Here is a 27796-nt window from a genome sequence, read left to right as displayed (position 1 = left end):
TACTTTTTAAACAAGAACTTATTTATTCACAATTTAGATAAATTTTAGAAGACACAAAAGAAATACAAATGACAATAAACTGGAAAAAAGAATATGTGACAACATGAGTGTGCAGCCAGTATTCTGTATATTTTAAAATGTTATCCAATCACAGCATATGTGAAATTGCAATCAATCCCAAATTATAAACTTCTAATACTATTCCCTTTGAAAACAAACAGGGAAAAGGAAAATCACTTCCTTCTTATGAACACATGAACAAAGTATCATTCAGCTTCTGCATCAAGCAATAATTCTGTGATGTATTTCTGAAATAGCAACTCGTTTCATTTTGTCCGAGCTTTGTTTAGAAGACAGTCAATATCAGTACTCTTTGATGTAACTCTGAAATTCTGCCACTCAGATTAAAAATGTCAGAGCAATGTTACACTTGCAGCTTGTAAATATCCTTGAAGAAACTGCAAAGCTTCAGCGTTCAAGCTGGTACTTATCATTGACGGAACCTTAAAAGACATAAGCAATATATATTTAAAATGCATTTAAATTACAAGTTTAAAACAAAAATCTATTATTCCAACTAAGCATCCTAGGTTCCATCAATCTATTTGTCTATCATTAATTTATTTGTTTCTACCTTGTGAATTGTATGGTCATACTATAATTCCAGTTATTTTTTGCCAAGTGTCAGGGCAATAAGTTGTCCAGGCAATTCATTCTTTTGGTTCCAGATTCAACAAGCACACCAGTGACTCAAGAGATTTCAAGATTTATATATTATATATTTATGTATTAATAACTCAAGCAATTTAAAAGTACAACCTAACAAGAATATATACCAACCTAGATGATATCTCAATCTCTTTACAAGCTGCAATGATAGCAGAAATACAGTACCCAATGCTAGGTTCTGCGCAGAGGTCCCCAGCTTAAAGGCCTAGCGTGTTATTAAAACCTAGCACCATGACCAAGAGATATATGACTTTGGTATGGGAACTGAAAGTCTGAGACCATCAAAAATGATAAAAGCTTTGCAGCTCTGTAAAGATTCTCCCCGCCCCGCCCTTCACCATTTCCTATTGTTTTTAGCAAGACTGAAAAACAAGCAGGTTAGTTGGAGATGAACTCTAAACTTTTATATAACTAGTCCTTGACTTGCAGCAGTTTGTTTAACGACAGTTTGAAGTTACAACAGCACTGAAAAAGTGACTTCATTTTTAAGAGTTGAGGTGATGCAGTGGTTGGAATACAGTACTGCAGGCTACTTCTGGCTGCCTACAATTTGGCAGTTGAAATCTCACTAGGCTCAAGGTTGACTCAGCCTTCCATTCTTCTGAGGTGGGTAAAATTGAGGACCCAGATTGTTGAGGACAACATGCTGACTCTGTAAAACCTCTTCAAAAGGGCTGTAAAGCACTGTGAAGCGATATATAAGTCTAGGTGCTACTGCTATTTTTCACATTTATGACCACTGCAGCATCCCTGTAGTTGTGATCATAATTTGGACACTTGGTAACACACTCATATTTATGAAGGTTGCAGTGTTGGGATGGTAGTGGTCATGATCACTTTTTGAGACCTTCTGACAAACAAATTAAGGGGTTAGCCAAATTCAATAACCATATCACTAACTTAACAACTGCAGTGTTTCATTTGACAACTGTGGCAAGAAAAGTGGTAAAATGGAGCAAAACTCACTTAACAAATGTTTCACTTAGCAACAGAAATGTTGGGCTCAATTGTAGTCGTAACCTGAAAACTTTTCTAAATATAAAGAAATCAAAATATGTTACTAAACTTGAAATATCCTGGTCTTCCACATTGCCTCAAGTTATTGTATCAAAGAGTTGCATTTCACATAGAGTTGCCTCCAGCAAGATGGGCAGCATGTAAGCGTAATAATAAAAAAATGTTTATAGGAAGGCTGTTCATATGGATGCTGTACTTCAATGAGTATCCATTCAAAATTGCTTTGCAACATGACATTGTGCTTCAAGAGAAATCAAGTCACCACGTTATTTTGCTTGTCCTATTTAGCAACTCCTCCGTGTGTACACACACACACACAAATATGTATGTATGTATGTATGTATGTATGTATGTATGTATGTATGTATGTATGTATGTATGCTTATGTGATGCAGCTATTCAGAAGCCTTCCAACTTCTAATTGGAGTTTGAAACTCAGATGTTTCAGAACTGGATAATGTGAGAATGAAGCTATATTAAGGAAATTACCCTTCCAACACAATGAATCCTAGGTTTTAACACTTTTACAAATTATGAAGAAGTTAAGTCAGGATGGCACCCACAAAAGCATGTGAAGTGAGGAACAATTTTATAATTTTCGCCTGAGAATTTTCAGGAGAGATTAGACAATATAAAATACAGATGGTCCTCCATTAACAACCACTCAATGAGCTCTATACATATTCCCACATTAAAGTAACTTACTCTGCCGGGACATGCAGTAGATAATTTATGAAGAGACTGTGCAAGATGGATTTTGGGATTATTCACAATTTGGCCAACTGGATCATGCTCCTTTTTCCCAGCAAACGCAAGCTGAGAAAATGCAGTCTGGTATCCTGGAGTATCTTCTATATCAATGAAGTGTTCCTCATCAGGAAGGGTGTCATCTTCAGGCAATTCAAAAAGGCCAATTAGGGCCTGAAGGAGAGGTGTCCTGAAAAACCAGAAGATGCCTTTCATAAAATTGCTTGTTAGAAGAGATACATTTATCATAGCTAGAGAAGGGATTAACAATGATACAACTATGACAGCTAAAATTTTAGAAAAGTGTTGTGGCCCAGCAGGAGCTGTTGAAGCTGCTGACGGACTCCGATAGCGGAGGTCCTATGAGTCGGCTCTAGAAGATGTGGAGGACCCTGGGTAGGGTTCAAACTTGGAGCAGGGACCCGAGAGGCTGGTTGGCCACCAGGAGGCACCTGAGGCATGGAGCAGTGGTGAAAGCCAAAGGGAGTTTGTCCCTGACGTCAGGCACTGGAGCAGTGGTGAAGACATCAGGCCCTGGAGCAGTGGGGAAGAGCAAAGGGAGTTGGTCCCGGATGCTAGGCAAAGAAGGGCGGAGAAGCGCAGGCAGCAATTACGGAGACGTAGAAGATAATCAGGGCCAGGTGGTTGTGATTAGGCTCCTCCGAAGAGAGTATATAAGAAGAGACTTTGGGAGGAGACCTTTTGCATGACACAACCGTTTTACTAAGCTGGAGAAGTTCTTGTGTGTATCTCTTATCTGTGGGAATCTGGGTTGCTGCCAAAGTCTTGTCTGTGAGTAATTACTGTGAATAAAGCGTGGCTAACAGTAATCTTGTGTCGGCGTGATTCACTGTACGGAGGGGGGTCAGAACAGAAAAGTATCTTTAAAAACTATCTAACAGCCTATATTTCTAAGGCTGCTCAAATAATTTTTCTCTTTTTATATGCACATACACATCTATCTATCTATCTCAAATTTATTTATGTAACTCAAGTCTCTTTTTAAATTTCATTAATATATAAATTAAATTTTTTTTCTCCTGTTCAATTATGTCCGATTCTTGGATGCTGCCTGGAAAAGTCCCTCTTCTTGTCGTATAGTTGAGTCTCTTTCAGAAAACTAATGGGATTTTTGATTTGGCTAGGTTTAAAGGGTTTGGGAACTATAGTTAGTGATGCCATGCAGGAAACATAATAGCTGAATAATCCTTGCCACTTTAGCAATAGTTTCTAAATTAAACACAGTATTATTTTTGCTTGCAGAGTTAATGACCAAGCTTAATTATCAAGCTAGTGACTGTACCTACCACAACTTTGTGTACTCTGTGTCCATCATTGGAGGACATTCTGTGAGTATTTTTGTGATGCCAACTGCGCAGATTTTCTTTTCTACTTGTCCAGATACTTTCTGTATTTCTGGTATTATGATTTTTTCCAAAACCATTCCAAACATCCTATCAAGTGCAAAAGAAATAAATGTATTTTTATTTTAGTAAGTAGCTAGAGTAAATCAAAACTCAATTGTATTATATTTTAAACAAATTCATCAGCTGTCAACCCATTTCATTAATTCTTCAATAAGTGAAGTATGTAAATTCCCACAGAATTTTAAGAGGGCTTATCATTCCTTTACAATAAGTAGGTCTCCCAAAATCTTCAACTATTTGAATTCATAGAACAGATTATTTTTTATCTTTTGCTTCTTTGCTAAAAAACTTCACTTCATTAATTTCATTCACATTTCTGTATACCCAGAACTATATACTTTCCCAATGTTCCAACTAACTTTCATCATCAATAGAAAAAAAATACAGAATTTATCTATTCATCCCATTTCTGTATCACTCACCTCACCAAAGTTAAGTATGTCACTGAAAACATCTAAAGTGTCAATAAGAATTTTTGACTAAGCAGGATTTTAGCCAATATCAGAATGATAGTTCTGTTAGTTGTACAATTTACCATGTTAGAAAAGCTCCAAGCCTCAGTGAAACCTGTATAACTTTTTTTACTCGATAACTGGTAGTTTATAAGTAAAAATTGTTTTTAGTTATGAGATTTTTTTTTATTCTATCCCTTTTCTACAAACATTTATCAGAGATACTTTTTGTACATTTAACTCCAACAGACTAATGCGTTCTCAGTGATTCTGGCCAAAACTGCTGTACCAAATTAGGGATCACGTTTAACCCTTATTCCAGTAATATAGCCAGATGTATATATTTTTCTTCCATTTTATTACTACATTCTTATGTGTGAAAAAATAAAAACCTGCACACAGGAATAGTGATCCTGCAAAGAAAAATCTTGGCCTCCAGCTCCATTATAGATGTACCGTATTTTTCAGAGTATAAGACTCACCTTTTTTCCTCAAAAAAGAGGCTGAAAAATTGGGTGTCTTATACATTGAATACAGCATTTTTGCCTCCCAAAGCCCTGCCCCTTCACCAAAATGGCCATGCAGATATGAGCAAAAAAAAAAACAGGCCGTTTTTTGCCCCCCAGCCCCCAGCAGCACTCTATAAGCTTCCATAAGGCTATGCATGCAATTTTTTGAGAAAAAACGGGCTGATTTTTGTGAAAAACTGGCTGTTTTTTGCTCATCCCCCCCCCCCCCACCGGAGCACTCTGCAAGCCCCCTCAAGGTTATTCATGCCTTTTTTAAAAAGGGGGGGGGGCGTTTTCACGAAAAACAGGCCATTTTTGGGAGGTTTGCAGAGTGCAAAAACTCACCCCCCCCTCTTTTGGAAAGCTCTTTAACTGATTGATGATAATTATATTGATCAAGTGCTGTGCCAGCAGAAACAAAGTCTTAGGTGCTGCAGATTGTCAGCGATTTCCTTCTCCAGCACATGGATAAATACACCTGGAAACATCTACCTACCTACCTACTCTCTCTCTCTCTCCCCACCTACCTACTGTATTTCTCTCTCTCTCTCCCTCTATCTACTTACTCTCTCTCTCTCACCCTATCTGCTGTGTGTGTGTGTGTGTGTATATATATATATATATATATATATATATATAAAATTTCTCTCTCTCTATCCCTAACCTATCTACCTACACTCTCTCCCTACCTACCTACTGTATTTCTCTCTCTCTCTCTCTCTCTCTATCTATCTATCTATCTCTTTATCTACCTACCTACTTCCCCCCCCCCATCTGCCTACTGTATTTCTCTCTCTTTCTCTCCCTCTCTATCCCTCTATCTATCTACCTACTTTAAAAAAAAATTGCCTCTTCAAAACTTTGGTGCATCATACTTCGGTGCATTTTATACTCCGAAAAATACAGTACGTTTTAATGTAAACATTTTTGAAAAGTGTTCACAAAGTAGCAGCATTTCATCCCCACAATTCACTTGCAATACAAATCTTCATAAAGATTTCTTCTCTTTTCTTCTGTTTGACAATGTGTTTTCATCACTCTTATTTTTTCTTTGTTATTAATTAAAAAGCAATAAAGTAAATAAATAAATAATATAAATCTTCCACACATATTTACTTATTAAGAAATAAATATCTGACCGTAATAACAAACAGGGATAGGCAATCTGGACACATCTTCTGTGAAATTATATTATCAAATTACTGGCATTAACACTTATATTTAGCCCTAAGAATACAACAGTTAGAAATCCTCAGTATAAAATAAACTGTATTTTTAAAAACATACTAACTTTGGTTGTATGCTGTCAAATATTTCTTGAAGAGCTATTGCTCCATATTTTATGCAATACAAGTTGATAAAGACTAAGAAACCTATATTAAAAAAGAAAATAATTAAAAGTTGTAAAAAACAGGACTAACAGTATGAGCATTTGGTACAATCTCTTTTATAAGCAGAGTTATTTTGGACAAATTAAGATTATGACAAAGTGTTACATGAGGATAAGGGAGAAAATCCTGGTTTTATATAATTATATCCCAACATTTGATGCAAGTATATAAGTCACAGATTTTATGTCATGGTGTGTATTTCATCATTTCGCTCCCATTGTTCCTGGCTTTTAGGATTCTCCTTAAAAACGACCGGCTCCACCACAATTCTCCCAACCCTTTTTTACTTGCCACATTTTTAAGCTTTACATGGAATAATATGCTACTCTGAAATCTCAAAAGAGTACTACAGCCCATGCTACTTTCATCATTTTGTCTGAAGTGGCTGAGCAGGGGGTTGGAGTAGAAGACCTCCAAGGTCCCTTCCAACTCTGTTATTCTGTCATCTCAAAAATCAAACTGAAAGTGAAGGTAAAAAAACCATGTTAATTGTTATCAAGCCATCCTCAAGATAATTTCCCAAACCATAAGGGCCATTTATATAGAACTTACTTTTGATAAATTTTGTTGTTTTGGAATTTTGAAGTCTTTGGAAAAGCAGAATGTAAATCTGCTTCCTGTACTGATCAATGGATTCACTAAAAAATAAAAAGAACACAGCAATCTGATTATTCCACCTAGTGCATCATTGTAGACATTGTTTCAATAATGCCAAAATAATCATTCACACCCATTACAAAAATCGGGATGTGGATGTCCATACTTACGGGGGCATATGTTCTATAATGCTATTCAGAAGGTAGAATCCCTGATGGTCATTAAGTTTAGAAGCAATAAGTTTCTGGAATACTCCTAGTAGTCCAGGCTATAAATTAAAATAGAAAGTAAAACGATCTCAGTTACTAGCAATTGAAAACACAATGAAGGAACCACAACTACAAAATTGAATCTAATTCAAATTTTGCAACAAAGGTTGCTCAAGTACAATAATCAAAGAATCCTAAAGTCTATTTCCTTAACTCTGGCATGATAAAGCTAAAAATTGGAGTATGCTCAGCTATATAAAAATTGGAGTATTAGATGGCACTCCCTAATGCAGTGATGGCTAATCTTTTTGTCCTTGATTTCAACAGCATTTATTTAATCAACTTTGTACAATGATGACAACATTCATGATGGCTTATAATATAAAAAATATACAATGAAAAAAAATAGTTTTAACCAAAACAGAATACATGGCATCAGATCTCAAACCCCTCCTGAAAAGATCTGTCTTTAGCCTAAAGACAGGCAGGACTTACAACCACTATTCCAGGCTCAATTACAGTTGTAATGAATGTGCTGTAACTCTTCCCCCCGCCCCCAAATACATACAAATTTAAAGATATCATTCTCATTTGAGTTTATACGCACAATTTTGTCAGCTGCAGCACTTGCTATTGCATTGGCTCCTCTCTCCAAATAGGCCTGAAGAAGTCTCACCAGAGGAGGGATGTTTCCTGACCTTTCCCACAAGACCGGCTGAAGCAGATGTGGAAACAAGGCCATATATGATGATGGGATATCATTTTTATGCATCTCCAGCAATAGAGACATCACTTGAAATACGTATGGAATGAATTCTGATAAAAGGAGGAAATAGTTAATAGCCTGGACTAGTGATTAGGAGATTATATTCACATACACCGTAATGCCATAAAGTAATATCAGGCTACAAAATTCCTGTAGCATTCTAAAAAGCTGCCTTGTACAGAGACACTGTAGGTCCATCCAGTTTGTCTTCTATGGATGTCATGATGCTAGCAAATTTCAAGTCCTAACAGCTTGAGCCAACATGGTTTATGATGTGGGATTTAGGTGTTTAACAGCATCAATAAGATTAGAGGCTGACTAGCCCAGGTTTTATCATGGGCACAAAATTTATTCTTTCTCAGATCGCTAGTCCAATGATCATCTGTGGTTGCTGAAACCTGGCTTTGCTGAAACCTGGCTTTTCCGGCAGGCCTGGGGCTGTTGACCTCTTGATTGAGGTCCAGCCCCGCTTAGACTGGGTGCATGTTGTGTTTCTTTTAATTTGTTGTGTCTTATTTGTTTTAATCCTTTTAATATTCCTTATTTCTGTAAGCCGCCCGGAATCCTCCAGGATTGGGCGGCCTATAAATTCAATAAATGGAATGGAATGTAAATGGATTTCCTCTCCATAGCTATTCCCGCCCTCTGTAATATATCATAAAGTCTTTTACTTAAAATTCATCCACTTAAGATGAATTTTAAGTAAAAGACTTTATGATATATTACAGAGGGAGGGAACAGCTATGGAGAGGAAATCCATTTATGAATAAAGAAGTCTGGATTTAAGAAAATGCCATTTCCTTTCTACAAAGCTCATACGTGGCCCTGACACATTCCACAAGACTCACATACGACTCTGAACACCCATAGTACATCCCTGAGCTGAAATACATACCAAGCTTGAATAAAAGATGGGCTATAAATCTTAGTAAATACAGCTATGTTTTGTTCAACTCTTGCAAACAATATAAAGACAAAAAGGTCTGGATATAGATAGATTAAAAATAAATCATTTAAAATGAGCCATCCATCGGTTCATTAACAACTTATTTATACCTTGCACATCATTCTGTAGAATTTCAGTGAATACCATAAACAGAGCATCTTCAAAGCTTCCAACAGCTGCAGGGTTTGCTCTGCAAGTTATCCGTATCGACAAGCAAATTGATTCAAACATATAATGGTTAAAGTGAGGCTTGCTTGGATTCTGAAACCAAGATATGAACAGAACAAAATACATAAAATAAAAATGAGAAAACGTCTACCACTCTGTATGATGTCATCATGACTACACAGACTATGAGAATTTTACTCAAACTGTAACAATTACCACTGACCTACCCCATTATAAATATATTAATAACTTCAGGTGGCCATATTTAGTTCGCATCTGACTAGAATTCCCATGATTCATCAGAGAAAAGGATCAATATAGTCTTCGATTACTGAGATATTTTATATAAAAGGCCTCCAACCCCAGGCCATGGCCTATTTGGAACCGGATCCAGTGAGTGGTGGGCCAACGTGCATGTGCAGCTCGATTTGCATGAGTGGCAGCCAGGCGTGCATGCACATACGTGCACATCTCAATTTACGCAAGTTGAGCTATGCACACATACACACCAGCCCAGTGCTCGCGGGGCCCAGTTCCCCCCTCTTATAGAATCTTCTACGCCCTACAATTATTAAAATTTATTCTTTCAGAAAATCAAATCGAGTAAAGAGCTATAGAAGCAACTATTGTTGGCCATTTCTATTGCTTATATTTAACAAAAATAATTTTCTGTAATATAAACACATTTTAAAACTTTTACTTGGAACTGAAATAAAATGAGACAAAGCTTGCAGGATCTATTCCAGGTCAGTCACTGGGACCAGAGGTTTTATCTTCTGAGCTTTCAGACTTGTGCTGAGACTCATTCTCAGGGAAAGTCTCTGTGTGAAGAGAAGCTCTCCTCTGTGAACTCCCTCCCTCTCTAGCACGAGTCTGAAAGATCGGAAGATGAAACCTCTGGTCCAGGTGACTGACCCAGATTGGATCCTGTAACATTATCCTGCGACATGTATATTCACCTTCACTTGTGAGACAAAGTTTCATAATACAATCAAGTTCAAAATAAGCAGGTATTCTACTCATCCAGTAGGATTTTTTTTAAAAAAAGTTTTATCTTTTGAACAGCAGTTCTCCTCCCTAACTTTTCTAGAAATTTCTTTGCCCATTTATAAAAAAGAAAAGTTGGGTGCACAAAATTTCTATTTTTACAGCTACTCTCTCCTTTGCAGCACAAGAACTGAAACTGTTACAAATCTGTCAAATGCTCATTATTTTGGATCAAATAACGCCTTTTAAACGATGGTATTTAACTGAAGGCTTCCTACACCTGAGCAAACTTTTTTTTTTGCTAAGAGCTGTACATTTTTAAGGGAGCAATTGTTAGAATATGAAATTCACTTAATGTTAGCCTAAGGTAAATTAGAACAATTGTATATATTAAAAGTTCCATAACATTAAGAAATATTACAGATCTAATATAGGAGAACACACCTTTCTTTTTATTAATATACTGTCTCTATTGGGGGGGGGGAATCCCCCCATATTGTTTCAAAATGTCATTGTGTTTCTCCTCCCTGTTTTGCTACTTTGGCATCCAGCATCTGGGCCACATGCAATATAGTCTATTAGCCTATACCAGTGATGGTTAACCTTTTTCTCCTCATGTGCCAAAATCACACACTCCCCCCCACACATGAATCCTACCCACATGCATACACCCCCCTCCTGTGGCCCGTTTTAGGCCTAGCAGGCCTCCCTGAAACCTCCTGAGACCAAAAACAGGGTGCGGGGGAGGGGTGCACACCTGCCCTCCACCCAATCATGCATGCGCAACCCCCCCACTGCAAGCATCTCCTGTATGCACAGCAGAGACTTGAAAATCAGTTGGCGCCGGGAGGCACATAGACATGTACGGTGGAACTGAGCTGGCCGACAGCTTGTGTGTTGCACAGAGGGCTCCCATGCTACCTGTGGCATGTATGTCATAGGTTCTCCTTCACGGGCATATACTATAGCAATCCTAAATACTTATATTATTTTAGCAGATTTTCACAGTCTAGCAAATCTAAATATCTTCCTTCTTTCTATAGAAAGCCAATCTAAAATGTAGCTGTTACTTTAACTAGTCATAAGGGGCATGAAAATGTGTGGCAATACATCTAATCATTTTGATAAAAGAGAAAAAGCAACAGGTGGTACAAGTAGAAATACATTTCTTCCTTACCTTACTAACAGCAAGTAATTTCTCTGTAAGTTGATTGATTAGTGAAGGGATATATGGAATTATGGCTTCCTGAAGAAGAGAAAAACTCCGCATGATAGCTGAAAATTCAGAAATTTATATTAAAATGAAGGCATTTTAACTGCAATTTTTTGTAACCTAATTTTATAAACTGCATAAAAATGCTACATCATGCCAACTGCATCAAGATAAACTGAACATCATGTTTGATAAGTTTCAAATAAGCATATAATTTAAGTTTCAGAGGTTGTTAAGCTAAGAAAAAATATTTAGCCTGGAAGTTGCACTTGTTTGCACTCGGAAGTTGCATTCGTTTCTACTCTAAGAAAATGATAAACATGACATTCCTATGTTATCAAATTATTCACTTGGAGGACATCAACTTGGAGGGATGATTATTTCTAGTTGTGGGCAGCATGTCTCCAAATATCAACAGTAGGAAAACAACAAAACAACAAAAGGAGAGGGCTATTTTTCCATCTCCTGTTTGCAAATATCCGAGCACTATTCATTATCGAATGAAACAAAATGGGCCTTGGCCTGACTCAGCAGTATATTTGTAAATTTTTGAATTGTACACTTATTCTACCATTTCATTTCTTACAGATTCCTACCTTTCATAATATACTCATTTTCAGATGATCCTGGAAGTGTTAGAGCTTTGAAAAGATTTGTTAGCAGCATTTCAACACATGGAACCATCTCTGAAGCTGAAATTCTGTAGAAGATGATAATATTTTAATATCGCCAGTAGTCTTTTGATAACTTATCAATACCTTGAGACAAATACTCTGACTTTCTCTTAAAGAGAGAAAGCAGGAAGCACTAGAGAATGAACAAAGAAATGCAAGAAGCAGAAAATCATGCTATATTTATAGCCCTCTAAAACTGAAGTTCAATCAAGTTTTAGTTTAAGAAATGTAAAAATTAGCATTACATATAAATGTGGATAATTTTAGAAAATAGGATTCCAAAGGCCAAAAATAAAAATCAAGGTTTTTTTTCCAACTTGAGCAATAAGAAAGCAAGAAATAAATCCTTTATATAGTACATTTATAACCAGTCTAAAACTTACAGTGTGGTATTGTTAACGCCTTTCATTGTAAATAATCTTTCAAGAGCATGGGCTGCGTATGTATGAACTACAATACTTTCTGCTTGAAGGTAATTGATTAGGAGTGGAATAGACACCAAGAGCTGTTCTTTAGGTACCTACAAAATAAAATGCATACAGATAAAATATTTTAGAAACAATACCAACTCATCTGATAGAAGTACAGGTGAAATATTTCACTGTTCGCCACTAAAATTTGTCTTATTTTAAAAATATGCACAAGGTACTTAAGTTTTAGTCACAACTATATGAAGCTTTTTAAATTTATATAAAGAATTAGAGTCATGAATGAAGTAAAAGTATATTTAGATAGTCTACCTATTAAAATTTAAATACACCCCCCCCCCCCCGTTTTATGTTTACACATTGGTTCCTTTTTGTTTTGGCTACTGCTCTCATCTTCCTTGGTTTAGCCTTTATAATACACAAGAAAACAAGGTTTCCAAGTCCTACTATACTGAAGATAAGGATCTTTAAGAATTAAGGGCGTAGCCTCCTATTTAAATTAAGATCAAACACTTCCTGCATATTGGCTTCCATGGGTTCTCAAATTATATCACAAGAATGATGGATTTTAAGACTGACAAAGCAATAGAATTACTGGGAGGTGGCAGCATATAAAGCTAATAAATACTTTTAAAAAACTTACTTGGTTTCTGAAAATCATGATGTATTTGATGCCATCGGCTTTAAGCACTGGAAATTCATTTACTGTAAAATTAAATAGTTTCTATAAATATATATACATATACATATATATATACACACACATACATACATACATATATATATACACATACATATACATACATACATACATACATATATATACACATACATACATACATACATACATACACATATATGTATGAATCTTGTTTTTCAGCATACTTCCCAATTTACAGAAGAAGCAAGATTTTCACTAATATTAATAACAACAATTATTTGGTAAATTAAGCAAATAACAATTTTATGATGTACTCTTCAGTCACTTGTTGAGATGGGTGGGTACAAAAATCAATGCAATGCAATACAAACACAGCTTCAACATTATATCCAGGTTAGTTAATAGTTAATAGATATTGAAGATATTTTGTATAAAATGTTAAACTTACCATTAGGAGACTTTAAATCTGGTAGAATATGATTTATAAAAAATTCTGTCAAATTCACTAGTTCATTGGCTTGGGTTATTCCATGCTATAGAGGGAAGCAGGAAATCACTTTTTAAAAGGCTGTATTAATTGATTTATAATTTAATTTAAATATGAATTGCTGAAATATGCTGTGAATGCTTACTAGCAGTCTCTGTAAATTATGTCTTATTTTTCTGATTTAAAGTTTAAACTGTAAAACAGAAACAACCCTCTAGTCTAAACGAAATATTATTATTATACTTATGCCAGGATGAAGTACATTAAGCATAGTACTTTAGCAATATATCCTGGATTTCAGAAGCAACCCTGCAAATAGTAAGCCAATTTAATCCAATTTATTCACAAGAGTGAATGAACACTGAGATTTTGAAAGATCTGCATGACCATGACAAATTTTATTGTAGACATCTTCTGTATCTCTCCAATGAATTAAGTAATCAATCTGACTCTACTGCTGAAAAGAAATAAAATCAACTGAAAACTAGAAATCTATCTGATTCCATTTCACCAAAGTCTTATTCATTCCAGCTCTAAAAGACAATGCTTGTATTCAGGACCTATAATTACTATACGGTTCACCTTACACATTTCTAGCACAGCTCATTTTGCTGAACCCAAAACACTGTTATTCAGGTCCCAACACTGGTTAACAAGTTTCTTCTTTGCTGAGCACTGGAGAATAGGTACCTCAGACATGGCCGGAAGGCAGGGGTGGGTTCTGGCAGTCACTACTGCTGGTTTGCTCGTGGCCACGTGCCATGCAATAAAAATTGCTCTGTGCATGCGCAGAAGCAAAAAACAAGATGGTGCCGCCGCCCAAAGAACCAGTTCACTAGTGTGGCAGGCCTGGGTCGCTGCCAGTTCCAGTGACACAGGTCACCAAACCACTACTGGTTTGGCCGAACCGGTCCAAACTGGTAAGAACCCACCACTGGCGGAAGGTAATCTGAGCAATGTCCATATAGGCAATCTCTAAGGGTAAGTATTCCATGATGTCTGCCTTTAAACTTAAACGATTGCAACTAGCATATACCAGGGGGCTAACACCTTTAAGAAGTGTGCTAAAGATTGAAATAGGGCAACATGAATGACGTAAATCAAAGTTTCAACTGATTTTATTACGTCTTTCCCATAAGGATCCAAATATTATATCCTTTAATTTTTAATCAAAACCAAGTACCTTTTGTGTCTGAGCTTTTGATGCCAAAGATGTTACAAGGTAAATAGCAGCATCCTTATGCTTCCAATTGATAGATGGATTTTTTGCATATTCTTGTAGCATAGAATTAACATAACCAGAAAAGATCCCCGTTACAGGTCCTTCAAAAAACTTGCATAATCCTCTTACTAGATCACAGGCTGCTCTGCGTCTGGTGTCAATATCTATACCAGAAAAAGATAAAAATCAAATGCATGGGAGGTTATACTTAAACAGCATAACTGTTTCTTGATTTGGATAGATGCTTTTAATATTACTGACTAAGATTTACAACACTATGGTAGATTAAAGAAGGATAGGCTGACAACAACAAAAAAGAAACAATTTACACACACTGTATATCATCCACTACTACTGTTTATTCACTATCAAAACAATTACCTGATCCTTCCAAATCTCTTCTAATATATTCTTCTGAATTATCTTCAAAAGCTTCTTCATCAGCAGCTAGGTGATATAACATTGTAAAGATTAAACACTTGGTTAAAACTAATTTGTTTTTAATAGTACATATTCCTGATAATAATTTGTCCAATCAACCACATGCATGATTTGTGAAATAATTTTGTATAATCATTAGATTTAGAAATAAGCCAACCTTACACACCATTCAAATGAAACTATAAAAAAGCTAAGAAGAAAACAAAAAGTGCAGAACAAATCCTCTCCAGCAATCCAGTTAGATAAGCAGGGATTAACAATGACAAAAAATCAAGCAAAAGACAATACTGTAATCAATCACAGAACTATTAAGGAAAAAAACCACACCTACATCACCCTGGGAGCACAAGCTAATGTATATAAACAGGAAGCAAAACCTAAACTCACTTCCACTGATGATGCTATCTAGTTGGACAATGAACAAACAACCAAGCTCAGGAAGCACCAAGGACCCCACAATTTGTTTAATAATGCATTGTCTTTTTTGTGGTAAAGTGCTGTAAGTCATTTGGTTGTACAGATATTTAATTTGATTGTACATAAACATAATAAATAAATAAATGTACCTCTAAATTCCATATTGGGAACAATAACTTTTTCACAAATACTTGTCAGTGTATTCTGATCTTCAAACAGGTGCTTGTAATGGGGTCTCTCACAAACGGAAGCCAGGAACTGGATTGCATTACTCACCAGCTACAAGAAAAAGACATGAACAAAAATTATTTGAAAAAGTACAATATTTATTTCAAGCATGGTGAAAGAAAGCCAGGCACTTATGCTTACCAGATCGTACTTAACTTCTTGACCAGTTGTGACCAATAAATTCCAAATTGCAGTAACAAAACGGGGCAAGTAAGGCTGAAATTCTTCATCATATTTTTGTGCATACAGAGCAGCATTATCACAAATTTGGGATTTCAAAAGTTCTAGGAGTCCAGCTTCCTCTTCATCCTAGCATCACCACCAACAAAAATAATCATCAATTACATCTGGATTTCTGGATTTATTTATTTATAGGCCGCCCTTTTCCCTGAGGGGACTCAGGGCGGCTTACAATCAAAAAGGAAGGGGAGTGTAGGACAATACAAAAAAAGAAATGTGCACAAAGTAAATTAGACAATAAAACTCAACATTCACTCAGCATTCGGGCGGGGCGAAATAAGATTATCCCCAGGCCTGACGGGTTAGCCAGTTCTTGAGGGCTGTGCGGAAGGCCTGGACGGTGGTGAGGGTACGAATCTCCACGGGGAGATTGTTCCATAGTGTCAGAGCCGCAACAGAGAAGGCTCTCCTCCAAGTAGTCGCCAGTCGGCACTGACTGGCGGATGGAATACGGAGGAGGCCAACTCTATGCGATCTGATGGGACGCAGGGAGGTAATTGGCAGAAGGCGGTCTCTCAAATAGCCAGATCCACTACCATGGAGCGCTTTATAGGTGGTGAGTAGGACCTTGAAGTGCACCCGGAGACCAACAGGTAGCCAGTGCAGCTCACGGAGGATCGGTGTTATGTGGGCGAACCGTGGTGCGCCCACGATCACTCGCGCGGCCGCATTCTGGACTAGCTGAAGTCTTCGGATGCTCTTCAAGGGCAGCCCCATGTAGAGCACATTACAGTATTCCAGCCTAGAGATCACAAGGGCTCGAGTGACTGTTGAGGGCCTCCCGATTCAGGTAGGGCCGCAACTGGCGCACCAGGCGAACCTGGGCAAATGCCCCCCTGGTCACAGCTGAGAGATGGTGGTCAAAAGTTAGCTGTGAATCCAGGAGGACTCCCAAGTTGCGGGCCCTTTCTGAGGGGTTTAAATTTTGTCCCCCCAGCCTGAGTGATGGTATGGTGGTCAAATTTTTGGGAGGGAAACACAACAGCCACTCGGTCTTGTCTGGGTTGAGTACCAGCTTGTTCGCTCTCATCCAGTCTTTAACGGCTTCCAGTCCCCGGTTCATCACGTCCACCGCTTCATTGAGTTGGCACGGGGCGGACAGATACAACTGTGTATCGTCCGCATATTGGTGATATTTTATCCCGTGCCTTCGGATGATCTCGCCCAGCGGTTTCATGTAAATGTTAAATAGTAGGGGGGATAGGACCGACCCCTGCGGCACCCCATAGGTTAGGGGCCTCAGGGACGATCTCTGCCCCCCCACTAACACCGACTGCGACCTGTCCGAGAGATAGGAGGAGAACCACTGCAAAACAGTGCCGCCCACCCCTATCTCCCGCAGTCGTCGCAGAAGGATACCATGGTCGATGGTATCGAAAGCCGCTGAGAGGTCCAGGAGAACTAGGATGGAAGCATGGCCTCCATCCCTAGCTCTCCAGAGATCATCAGTCAATGCGACCAAAGCGGTTTCTGTGCTGTAACCGGGTCTGAAGCCAGACTGGAAGGGGTCAAGATAGTTAGCTTCCTCCAAGGTACGCTGAAGCTGGAGAGCCACCACCTTCTCAACAACCTTCCCTACAAAGGGAAGGTTGGAGACTGGACGATAGTTATTAAGAACAGCTGGATCCAGAGACGGCTTCTTCAGGAGGGGTCTCACCACCGCTGTCTTAAGCGCGGTGGGAAAGTACCCCTCCCGAAGAGAAGCGGTAACAACCGCCTGGATCCAGCCTCGTGTCACCTCACTGCTGTTGGCAACCAGCCAGGAGGGACACGGGTCCAGTATGCAGGTGGAGGCACTCACAGCTCGCATAGCCTTGTCCACATCCCCAGAGGCAACTTCCTGAAACTCAACCCAGAGATGGTTTGCCAAGTTTTCTCCTTGTGTCTCGGCTGGATCTACTGGGGTGGAGTCCAGGTCCCTCCTTAACTTATTTTATTCACATTTCAATGTGCTTTACCATCTAAAAGATCCACATAAATTTTGCTACCAATTAACATATAGTCATAATACTATTTTTACTACTGAGTATGAATATCATTTCATAGAAACTTAATAAAATGTTTATCATGTTACTTACATCTGTTTGTAAGAGTTTATTATCCAATGTTAAAAGATTATGGAAGTTCATCATCCAAGTTTCCATGTTATCTTCAAAAAATTCAGGAAGATCCTACAGAGTTCAGATACAAGTTTTTATTTTTAATCATTTTTATGATAAATAATTTATGGCAGCAGCACCTGCTCAAAGAAAAGTTTTCAAAACACAGTTATAAAAAGGGAATTTATGAAATCAGAATTATATTTTTTATACTTAGCATTCTAATCTTTTCATTTCTTGATTAGTATAACTGACCCAACATTTTTGAATCAATGAATATATGAAAACATATTATTAGAAGTTTAAGAAAAGCATTGTAGAAAAAGTGATTTACCAGAAAGTGAAACAAAGGAGCTGCATTCTGGTATCCTATTTAATCATTCAGGACACCTATTAATTTCCAGCAGCTTCACTCAGTAAAGGTTAACCCATACAAATACAGTGGTACTTGTTAATAGTTCCGGGAGGCAAGTGCGAAAAGAGCACTAAAAATGACGAGTACCAAACAAACCATGTGACTTAACACGAGGACCCTGGTTTCAGTTGGAAAGTATTGGAAGTCATGGGGCAGCTGAGGATGACAGGTTCTAGCTTGTGCATCGAGTAACAAACAAACAAGCACTGAGACAAAAAATTGTGTCAAAATGTTTAGTTTTGCATAGAATTTGACAAGTTTTAAAGCAGTTGAGTACTGAGGTATAACTGTACAGCACTAGGCTATTGTTATTTTTGTATGCCATGTTATCTTTTTTAATATGATAAGACATTTTTGGTGAAATTCAAGGTTTTTCAGAAATGCAAATGGAATAGTTGTGTATTGGTTTCTTTCATGATTATCAGTTCCAGTACAGAATGAATCAGAAATGAATTTTAACCAATATTTTTTATTCAAAAATCACCCCTCATTTAAGGGCAGCGAGCATGAAATTATGCACACTCAGAAAAAAGTGGCCTTTGTCTTGACTTTATTACAGATGAATATATGAATAGTCCATCTACTATTTCTAAATTAGATACCCTGACTGTTAACATCCATTATAATTCTTCTCTTTGCTCTTGTGACACAAATTTTGATCAGGCTTGTTCTTACTGAAATAAAATGGAGCAGAAACAAAATGTAAAAAAAACAATCTTATTATATTAAAAGGTGATATACACACTATTTTTCATCTAAATAAGAAAGATTTTGTCCATGTAATTTATACAGCCAGCATTCACCTTTATTCAGATTGTTTTAAAACATTTCACTATCTCAAAAACCAATGAAGACTTTTTAAAATTAGCATTACCAAAATATTTCATCAACTGTAGCTGCTTGAATTCTATGCCAATATGGATGAACCAGTATTCTTAACTAGAAAATATAAAGGTGGCTTACTTGAAAATTTAAACTGTAGAATAACTTAGCAATAAGAATCAGAGAGGAGAACAGAACTTTCAAAGCACTGGCATCATTTGCATGGGTACTGCAAAGTTCAATAGTGGCCTAGAAAAGAAAAGAAAAATAATAACTTTAAACAATATTTTTGTTTCCTTTCTATTAAAATGCAAAAGTGGAATATTTAAAAAATAAGCAAAGCAATCACAGGCACTGTCATCAAAAGTCTGAACATTAACAGTGCTACTTTAAAAGAAAGTAATGATTTCAATATTAGTAGTTTTTCTTATTTTCCTAGGAAGTTAACCTTCAAAATACTAATGCGAAAATCACAACCTCATGGTACACAGCATGTTTAAAATATGCTTTGAAGATGAAAGTGTTTTTGTGGAGATTCAAATGTCAAAACAAAATTGTACCTTAAACAGATTGGTCAATGGTAGTGCAAATGCATCAAGGACAAGTTTGATCTCTGTCCACAGTTCATTTGATTTAAACTCATGACGATACCTAACAAAGAAAGAAAAATTTAAGTAATTTTCAAAAGAAGTTGGTAAACTACACTCAGTCAAAACCCAATTCCTGCAGAACAGAGCAATTTTACTTGCAAACAAGAATAAGAGAGTCAGAGCCCTGTCCCATACCTTTTGAACAGAGAGTGTGCGGTACGAAGAACTCCGTTAATAACATGGAAGTCACCACTCTGAAAGCGATTTACCATTTCTGTTAGCAGGTCAGGCCATTTCTGAGGAAAGTCTTCTCTACCGATTATGCTAATAGCATCACTTAACTACAAAAAGAGAAGAAATAAAGATATCTGAAAAGGGATAAAGCTGCTTTAATTAAATGGAATACACAATCTTGTTTAGAATAAAGAACCCAATTACACACTTTAGCTGAAAACATTTAAGCATGTGTCTACCTCTCTTTTTCTTCAGATCTTGGTCATGACATCAGACTGCAGAAGAGACACCCAGCACACATTGCTGGAGGAAAATGAGGAGCTCATCTGTCTCCTTTCAAAAAGCTGTTAAAACAGCTTGATTCTTCTCCTTGATATTGGATCAGGGTTTTTTGGAGCCTATCTTAAGTGACTGTCATTGATTATTTCAACTGCCTCTGGCACAAAATGTCTCCTTATATTGTATTATATTTCATTGTTATAATTATATATTTTAAAAGTGTTATGGCACATTGATTAATACATCCATCATCTCTCTCTCTCTCTCGCTCGCTCTCTCTTTCACACACACACACACACATAGACACACATGTGTCTGTGTGTTGGCCTAGAGGTGGAGTTCTCGCCTCACAACCAGGAAGCTTCGAGCCTAGGTAGAGGCAGATATTTCTCTCTTGGGGCACACTGAGAGGTGGAGTTCTCGCCTCACAATCAGGAAGCTTCGAGCCTAGGTAAAGGCAGATATTTCTCTCTTTTTTTCACACTGCAAAAAATTCCACATTGGCGACAGGAAGGGCATCCAGCCAATAAATACTAAGCTCCATTCAAGATTCCACTCTGCAAGGGATTATGGGGTCATTAAAAGAGGAATGAATATATATACGTGTGTGTGCGTGCGTGCGTGCGCACAAATGCACACACATACTTCTGCCACCCCATATAAATAGCTGCATCCAGCAAATGGAAATGAGTCGCAGACTATATCATGCTATCAGTTCTAATAAATATTATGGACAAATAATTACATATACAAGTTTCTCTTTTCAACTGTGCACATATTTATTATTTTAACTAAAACAATACTACTAGGAAAAGATACTACATATGGAAATTAAAAACAAAAACTTCATTGGATTAAAAATGGTGGAATTTTCATACAATGTCTTTATTCTGCAGTGACATGCATCTTTAGTATTACATGACATCTTTAACACCGAGGCCATTAATTTGTCAATACTGAGTGGAGAAAAACACAACAAATGTGGAATGACAATGCAGATTCTGTTTCCTCTCCAATTAAAAATATTTGATGCGAAAGTTGTTATTCTCAAAAAACAGCCACTGCATAATCTTGCCTTATTTCAATTTTATTTTGTGAATGTGCATGCTCCTCTAATAATCATGCACTGAATAGAAATAAATGTACTTTCAAACTGTCATTCTAATATAATCATCATCTTTTTTTTCAATGGCTTTCCAGGCCTAAGTCATTGAATATGATTTAAGCTTTGGAGTATTAGTTATTATCAACTATCCATAGCATGCTTCAAACAGGTTAGATAAGCCAATGTTATCACAATTTTTAAGCACAAGAGAAACCCTGCCAATTTTTACATTTGACTTAGATATATTTAATACATATATAACAGTTCTTAAACATTGGTCTTTATACACTTGAACTAAATGTCTTTTGATACCTCTAGTATTCCTTAAAATCCTTATGTAACAATCAATCTCCCTGCAAAATAATAGACAGAATTCCACTTTTAGTTGCCTTACCTGTTTCTGAATTTGTTCTGGGCTGCTAAGCATCAGGTGTACGATGTTGGCTTTAATAGCTATCCGGTCAGTTTCACATATTTTGTCTGGTTCATCTTCAATCTACAAACAAAGTATTAATTAATTTAAGGCCATGCCTTTTCTAGACACTGATAAGTTGTTTGCTTCATAAAGAGGATAAATAGGAAAGAAATACTATGCCAATACCTCTAATTAATTACTCATCATGCCAGGATAGATATAATTTTGAATTAATATCAGTTGCTACAAAATCTGAAACAGTTATAAAATTAAAGTTCAATCCTAATTATATAATATCCTTCAAATCAAAGTTGCAAATCTCTGGACCACATTCCTACTGGTGGTTTCTCTATTTTCTTGAAAACTTAAAATTGTTAGAGTGAAACTATTAGTCCTTTTTAATAATTTCTCTCTAGTTAGTTTTCACCTTTCCAAAGGGGGAAAAGGGCTAGACCAGTGGTGTCAAACTTACATTGTCATAGCGACCTCATATGATGTATCAGGACTTTTTCTCCCTTTGTTAAAATGGATGTGGACGTGGCCAGCATGTGACGAGTTTGACAGACCTAGGCTAGACAATTTATTTTTGCTACTTATGCTTGTGCTACCGATAAGTGAAGACTTCTGCATTAGCCATAGGACCTAGGAACTCAAGCCAATTTTGAATGCATGATCATATCATCAATTTGAATGTGCATATAGTTTTATGTATAAGGGAGATATTTATGTAGTTATTGTTTTCAGATGCAGGTATAAAACTGATTCTACTTTCAACAGTATGCAGCACAAAACCTACTGGATTTCCTACAAGTCCTTTACAGAATCCTAACAACCAATATGGGGTATAATAAAATAATATTTAATATTTAAGATATAATAAAATTTTATTAGTTAAAATACGTACAATTCTCCAGTTTCTTTTAATATAATTCTTGAATGTGACAGAAGCACAAACTTTTATGACATTATCTTGTGATTTTTCCAATAATGTTAAGAGCAGCAGTGGATAATTCTGACTTCCTTCAACAGATTCAAGGAATTTTTCCGCTGTAAGAAAAATATAAATGTAGTTTATAGTTTTATTACTGTCAAACTTGTATTATTTCACATCAAAAAGAAATAAAAAGACTGGGTAAGGAAAATAAATTGAAATCAATACTTTATATTGACTGTACTATTGTCATCCTGCTATTATTAAATGTTTCCAAATGTACAGTAGCTGCTAAGCACAGATGAGGATGGTGTTCTTAGATTTTATACTCCAAATGTTATATTTTGAAAAGACATCTCTTATGGACTACTTTCTTATAGTGCTCAAAAGAGTGAGAGTTTATTATAGGGGATGTACTGAAGCAGAGAACAGCATCTTTCTGAACCCAATGAACTCAATTTTTCAAGAAGTAACGTGAGAATTCAACTACTCAGCTAATATTGTGCTCTAAACTATCACAGGCTGCCATTTAATGTAGTCTCAAGTTTTTTATTCACATTCTTAATTTTTAAATGGTTTACCAGGACGCCTTATGGCAGGATCAGGATCTAGCGTCTTCTTTAAGTATTCTGTTAAAGTCTGCAAATTGGCATCACTCAGCTCCATAACCAAACCTAAAAGTTTAAAAAATAGTGTTCAGTAACTCTTAATGATGTACATTAAGAAAAATAAGGATCAACCTTATTCTCAGCAAAACAAACACTACAATATGCATTATTTTAAAAATATCATTTTGGCAACAGAGCGCATACTATTGGAAATTTAAATCAGTCTTCTTTTTGCTCTCAATTAGGATAATCCCACTGTTGAACTGACAAATGTCCTGTCAGTAAAAACACACTTATACACACAATTCACTGTATGGTCTCCTAGCCAATAGTAAATGCAACCTATAATTGTGAATAAAAACATACACAAAAATAGTACAATAGATTTCTTGACATGTAAATTATAATTTTCATGATCTGATATCATGTGGACTAAGATTTCAGTAATAACCAATATTATAGACCATGCTGCAGGCTCCTGATGCTCTCATTATCCTATTAATTGTGCCTCATATCTGCTTGGAAAATGCCCCAATTATCTGGAAGAAATATGAAAAGTGCATAATTGTGGTGAAATTAAAGATGCATAAGCAAAAACTTTGCTTAATCTAATTCAATCTTGCCTATATTGGGTTGGAAAGTATGACCTCAAAATAGTACCAGATAGAATAAATTCTGTATTCTTCCTACATCCTATTCAATGTTTCTTCTAAGAGTAATACAATTTAATAAGTCTAGTAGATGATGATCCTCTTTATTTTGAAAGCTCTAACAGACTTTCAAAATTCTATTATACCCTACAATAAAGGTGTAATCCCTGAAATCCCTTCTGTTCCTATTTCCTGCCCCTGCTTATCCTGAAGGACTGAGATTCATCATGACCTTATTGAAATTGTTTCATTTTAAACATACACATTTCAGTTCAAGCTGTTTCAATTTTTCCAAGTTTTTCATGGTATGGAAAACTATATTGAATCACACTGAAGCTGTATTTTAAAACCAAGTTCCAGTTCCTATCTATTTATTCTTTATTAAACTAGGTTATCTATTTCTGACTAGAACTAAAGGTTTGAAGGAAGCATTTTGGCTATCCTTCCCAGACCTTCAGCCTGGAAAGTCAAGCTAAAGACTAAGATGAATGTCTCTCTAGAATCTGCTTAAACACGGAAGAAAAATCTACCATCATTCCAGTTAATTGCGCTGTGAAGAAGCTGGAATCTGCCTTTTTGTAATTGAGATCTATTATTTAGGTCTGCAATGATACAAAACAAGACTTGACCTTCAATATGGCATATTTTCACATATTTGAAGAGCGCTCTCATCTTTACAGGTGTCTTTTTTCAAAGCCAAAGATACTTAGTTCCTGCTGAACATTTTTAACCCTCTAATAATGTCTGTTGATCTTCTTGTAACCTGTTTTCAGTTTCTTTGTTCACAGAACTGTTTATAGGATTCTAAGTGAGATCTGAGGATGCAGGAAGAATAAAGTAGTTACTTCTCATGATTTAAAAAATATGTTGATGCAGTGTAGAATTATCCTTGCCTTTCTTTGCAGTTTTTACTCTACTGGCTCATATTCAATTTGCAACCAGCTATTATTGTACCTGTTATATTTATTGTAAGTAACATTAAGCTATTTCTCCAACCTATTAATATTATTTTGAATTTTTATTTCTTTTAACTACACAAATTTGTGCATCTGCAAATTTGCTAAATATTTCTTCCATCTCTGCATCTAACTCATTAAAATGATCAGAAGGGTCCAGGACAGATTCACCAGGACTAAAATTCATATTTTTTTTACTACCGGTTCTGTGGGTGGGCGTGGTGAATGTGGCAGGGGAAGGATACTGCAAAATCTCCATTCCCACCTCACTCTGGGGCCAGCCAGAGGTGGTATTTGCCGATTCTCTGAACTATTCAAAATTTCCGTTACCGGTTCTCCAGAACCTTTCAGAACCTGCTGAATTTCACCCTTGCATTCCACTTACTACCTCCCCCCAATCTGATCATGACCATTAATAAGAATTCTTGGCCTAATTTCAAGTGATCTCTTTACTTGAATGTCATGTCACCCAATTTATTCTTAAGTCATTGCTAATTAAACTTGTCATGGAATACTCCTAGGAAATGCTGTTGACATATCTTAATTTCCACAAAATATCATCTCCAAAATATGCCCAATCAAAAACATGAAAAAAGATTTTGCAAAATTTGTTCTTGACAAATTCATGTTCATTTCAATTATTACATTGTTTTAAAGGAACAGGATTTTTATATACTCATACTGAAACTATGTTAACATTATGTTCCATAATCTTTATGACACGTTTTGGCCATGATCAACTTTAAGAACAGCTTTAAAAAAAGTGTATGACCTTCCCCTTAGATATAATTTGGCAATACTTGAATCTTTGGTTGATAGCTATTTATAACCTCAATTTGGAATAGCTGCATTTTAATGTATTATTTTAACATTAATTTTTAAAAACAATCTTTATATGGTATATGCCATGCTGTTACTATTAACCAGAACTTTTCTCATTATTAGGCACACAGTTCTTGTTCTTTTTACAAAGGAGGAATATATAAATCAACTTAGGCTTATGCGTGAAATATTCCCCTATTTTAACCCATTATCAGTGATGGGCCTATTTACTATTTTTTAAATTGTTAATTCCTCTATAGTTCAGGAACCTTCTCCAAAGAGGACCAATTAATTTAAACCTTGGTAGACACACTAGGGAAGGAAGAGCACACACATGCACAAAAAAAAAAAAAAAAAAAACCATGAACATGCATGAATGAGATTACAAATTAGTAAACTATGTTTCGACTGGAAGGAAGGGATCAAAACAGAAGGGATACTATGCAGAATAGCTGCGTGTCTGAAAAATGGGCTTGGGAGGAGGAGAGAAAAGAATGGGAAAAGAATGTTACATCAATAAACCAAGTCTCCCAACCATATTTTGCAAAGAAGCTGCAATGTTGCTATAGGGTAAGGTAAAAGTTCCCCTTGCACATATGTGCTAGTTGTTCCTGACTCTAAGGGGCGGTACTCATCTCCATTTCAAAGCCAAAGAGCCAGGGCTGTCTGAAGACGTCTCCGTGGTCATGTGGCTGGCATGGCTAGATGCTGAAGGCGCACAGAACGCTGTTATCATCCCACCAAAGGTGGCTCCTATTTTCCTACTTGCATTTTTACATGCTGTTGAACTGCTAGGTTGGCAGAAGCTAGGACAAGTAACGGGAGCTCACTCCCGTTACGTGGCACTAGGGATTTGAACTGCTGACCTTTTAAGCTCAGAGTCCTAGCCACTGAGCCACCCCATCCCTTTGCTATAGGGTAGATAAAGCTTATTTCCAAGTAGCCATTCATACATATTGAATAAATTGCAGCTGGTTTAAATCTTCCCTTCACCAAGTGGCTATAACAATTCTCTCCCCCCACCCCAAAAATACTGTTTGAGGGTATCTGAGGGAACAAATGCAAATACAGTAAATGCTATTGCAAAGCTTTCATCCTCCATATTAGCACCAAACAAAATAGCTTCTCCCCAGTGCAGAGCATTTCCTTCTTCAATGTCTGCAACAGGATTTTGCTGTTTTTACCCGAGAAAGAGCCCACAGAGCATCTTTCTTTTTTGGGAGGGGGGAAAAATGGACAAGGCTGCAGGAAATGAAAAAAACAAACAACCACCACAGTTCCCTTAACGGGACGAGGAACCTCCCGCCCTTGAGAGTCCTGTCCCATCTCCACTGGGTTTACGCGAGGGGAAAGGCTCGGCGATAAAAGGGGAGAAATGGAGAGTGAGGGAGACAGACAAACAGAGATCGAGGTGCTCGTTTCACGCTATCTCGTTTCCAGAGCGAGTGACAGGAGAGGCTAGCCAATCAACAGGCTGCTTTTGCGACGGGCGAGGCTCGGGAGCCAACGAGGGCACGCGTAGGCAAAAGGAGGCAGGCCAAGAGAGACGCCGCAGGTTTAGAGGCACCTCCCTCTGGTGGGCCGTGGGCCCGCACTCGCGACCGTCTCCCCAGACTCGTAGGCTTGCCTCGGTCGCCCATCTTCTCCGCGGCTTTCCCTTCCGGAGCCCAAGAGGCCCAGCCGCACGCCAAGGGGCGGCGGATCGCGCTTAACGGCTTGGCCTTACCTGACGGGTCTCCTGACAGTGCGATCTAGCAGCAATGCCTCCTAGGGCTCAGCTTCACATTCAAACCTCGATGAGGCGGCGCGGCGGCGGCGGCGGCGACGTGGTGACGCCACCACGCAAGAGGCGGCTCCAGCTTTCCCCCCGCCCTCGCGTCGCTGCCAATCCACAAGCGACTCTTCCAAACCGGC

The 27796-nt window shown here is 37.2% G+C and overlaps 1 protein-coding gene across 1 annotated transcript; it reads right to left on the bottom strand.

Moving 5' to 3' along the window:
* Positions 1-27743, bottom strand: CSE1L (chromosome segregation 1 like). Its single transcript, XM_014054364.2, has 25 exons — positions 27609-27743; positions 23428-23520; positions 22820-22962; positions 21895-21996; positions 20078-20223; positions 19853-19943; positions 19434-19541; positions 18035-18127; positions 15858-16025; positions 15638-15767; positions 15012-15077; positions 14592-14794; positions 13370-13454; positions 12904-12965; positions 12216-12352; positions 11755-11858; positions 11123-11220; positions 8901-9051; positions 7686-7894; positions 7040-7137; positions 6825-6910; positions 6173-6254; positions 3801-3947; positions 2452-2683; positions 1-503 (listed from the first exon to the last, which is right to left on the bottom strand). The coding sequence occupies exons 2-25, from the start codon at positions 23510-23512 to the stop codon at positions 414-416; spliced, it is 2916 nt and encodes a 971-aa protein (XP_013909839.2). The 5' UTR covers positions 23513-23520; positions 27609-27743; the 3' UTR covers positions 1-413.
* Between the last annotated feature and the right edge of the window lie 53 nt (positions 27744-27796).

Source organism: Thamnophis sirtalis, unplaced genomic scaffold (assembly GCF_051295495.1).
Source record: "Thamnophis sirtalis isolate CommonGarterSnake01/CBP01778 unplaced genomic scaffold, rThaSir2_p1.2 scaffold_7, whole genome shotgun sequence".
NCBI lineage: Eukaryota > Metazoa > Chordata > Lepidosauria > Squamata > Natricidae > Thamnophis > Thamnophis sirtalis.
Note: the sequence above shows the minus strand (reverse complement) of the source record. Positions and strands in the feature narration are given on the sequence as shown.

Bases quoted from the DNA above. Each gene is read 5' to 3' on its own strand.
- CSE1L (XM_014054364.2), bottom strand. From the start codon at position 23,512: ATGGAGCTGAGTGATGCCAATTTGCAGACTTTAACAGAATACTTAAAG. The intron at 9,052-11,122 runs GTAAGGAAGAAA...TCTTGGTTTCAG, and splicing joins AATTACTTGCTGTTAGTAAG to AATCCAAGCAAGCCTCACTT. The intron at 6,911-7,039 runs GTAAGTATGGAC...TTTATTTTTTAG, and splicing joins ATTATAGAACATATGCCCCC to TGAATCCATTGATCAGTACA.